The sequence below is a fragment of the Crocuta crocuta genome, unplaced genomic scaffold (genome assembly GCF_008692635.1).
Source record: "Crocuta crocuta isolate KB4526 unplaced genomic scaffold, BGI_CrCroc_1.0 scaffold53, whole genome shotgun sequence".
Classification (NCBI taxonomy): domain Eukaryota; kingdom Metazoa; phylum Chordata; class Mammalia; order Carnivora; family Hyaenidae; genus Crocuta; species Crocuta crocuta.
The window spans coordinates 1,390,316-1,391,756 of record NW_027529432.1 but is presented as its reverse complement, the minus strand read 5'-3'; the positions used below and the strand labels follow the sequence as shown (position 1 = coordinate 1,391,756).

Here is a 1,441-nt window from a genome sequence, read left to right as displayed (position 1 = left end):
GGGGTCGGCCTGTGTCCGAGCGGCCCCGGGGCCTCGGTCCGCCCCTCCCCCTTCACCTGCTCCATAGCCCGGCCCGGAACCCAGTTGAATCGACTCCGTCCGCTCCGCGTTCCCAACCGCACGCGCCGCCTTCTGGAACCTACTAGAAGCTGCCGGGACCCCCGGATCCCGCCCCTTCCTCGCCTGCTCACTGGTCGCGCTCCCCGAGGGGGCTTCCTATTCTTCTCTACTATTGGCTTAAAGTCTAGCCCATCATCTTTGCTTCTCTATCATTGGGCAGTTGGGAGTAATCCCTCAGCCCTGCCTCCTCCGCGCCTCCGGATTGGACTCTTCCCGACAAGCACCGCCCATCCCCGGCTCCACGATTGGAGGGAGGGGCGCCCTTCTGCGACAGGGATTGGTTGCTTGGTCCGCCAATCGTGGCCGCGCTGGCCGCGCCCATTGGTCCTGTTCTTTCTGGAAATTTCCACCTTTCCCATTGGGCTGACGGACTCGGTGAGAGAACCTCCTTCGGGTTAAAAAAAAGTCGATTGGGCGGAGAGTTGCCGACGCTTTGCGGTGATAGGCCTAAATGGCTACCCTTTGGAAGGCGGGATTTCGCCTCTGCAGTGGTTTATGGGAACGCAGGGACCCGGTCGCTCTTTACCGCGGTGGCTGTGGCGGCCGGGACTTCTGCGCGCAGCCTCCCGTCTCTGTGGAGTGCGAGTCCGGCCCAGACGGCCCGCTGCTCCCCAGCGACGCGGAGCTCCGGGGTCTCGGCCGGTGGGGTGACGTCTGGGTCGACCTCGGGAGAGCTACGGGGTCGGGCCCAGATCCCGCTGTTCGTAGCCGAAGGGTCGAACGCACCGAAGGAGCTGGGGTTCGGGTGGGACGGTCGCGGGGTCTCCCCCTGGGGCGGCCGGGGGCTCGCTGGATCCCCTCGTGCTAACGGGTCTGGCCGTGCAGGGCCGTGGGAGGTGTCCCATTCATGCAGTGACTTCTTGAGCACTCGGTGGAGGGAGCCATTATTCAGTCATCGGGGGGAGGGAACAAAGACGTGAGTGACGCGCTCGGTCACCTACTGGCGGGCGGTGGCGGCCCCGGGAGGAAGGGGGAAGCCCAAAGGGCTGAGAGCGTGGGGGAGAGACCCTGGCGTTTCCTCCTGGACCGGTGTGTGCTTCATGGAACAGAGAAGCCGCATGACAGGTGTGCAGAAGGCTTGGGGCCTGCCGTGTCCTTGGTTCCCCCCCACCCCGCCCCCAAAGCCCCCCCCGCCCAGGGTTTTAAGTGGCCTTTCTCTGGCAATGGCTTGCCGTCCCAGCTTCCTCTTCCATCCCAGCCGTCTCTGTCCCATTCTTAACACTCCAGCCAAAGTCACTGCAGACCCACACCCCTTGCTCAAAACTCTTGCAGGGTTTTAGACGGGGGCGCGGGGCCTATACAGCAGGCGTACTTGGGCCAC

At 64.5% G+C, this 1,441-nt stretch overlaps 1 protein-coding gene and 1 long non-coding RNA gene across 2 annotated transcripts in view; one reads left to right on the top strand and one right to left on the bottom strand.

The window, feature by feature from the left end:
* The window catches only part of STIP1 (stress induced phosphoprotein 1), an 11,131-nt gene extending 10,972 nt beyond the window's left edge, over positions 1–159 (bottom strand). Inside the window, exon 1 of the mRNA XM_077759582.1 lies at positions 57–159. Coding sequence (XP_077615708.1) covers positions 57–65 — 9 coding nt within the window. The 5' untranslated portion in view covers positions 66–159. The remainder of the gene's footprint in view (positions 1–56) is intronic.
* An 841-nt stretch (positions 160–1,000) lies between these two features.
* LOC144227918 (uncharacterized) overlaps positions 1,001–1,441 on the top strand; it is a 3,638-nt gene continuing 3,197 nt past the window's right edge. Inside the window, exon 1 of the long non-coding RNA XR_013334071.1 lies at positions 1,001–1,185. This is a non-coding gene — a long non-coding RNA (uncharacterized LOC144227918). The remainder of the gene's footprint in view (positions 1,186–1,441) is intronic.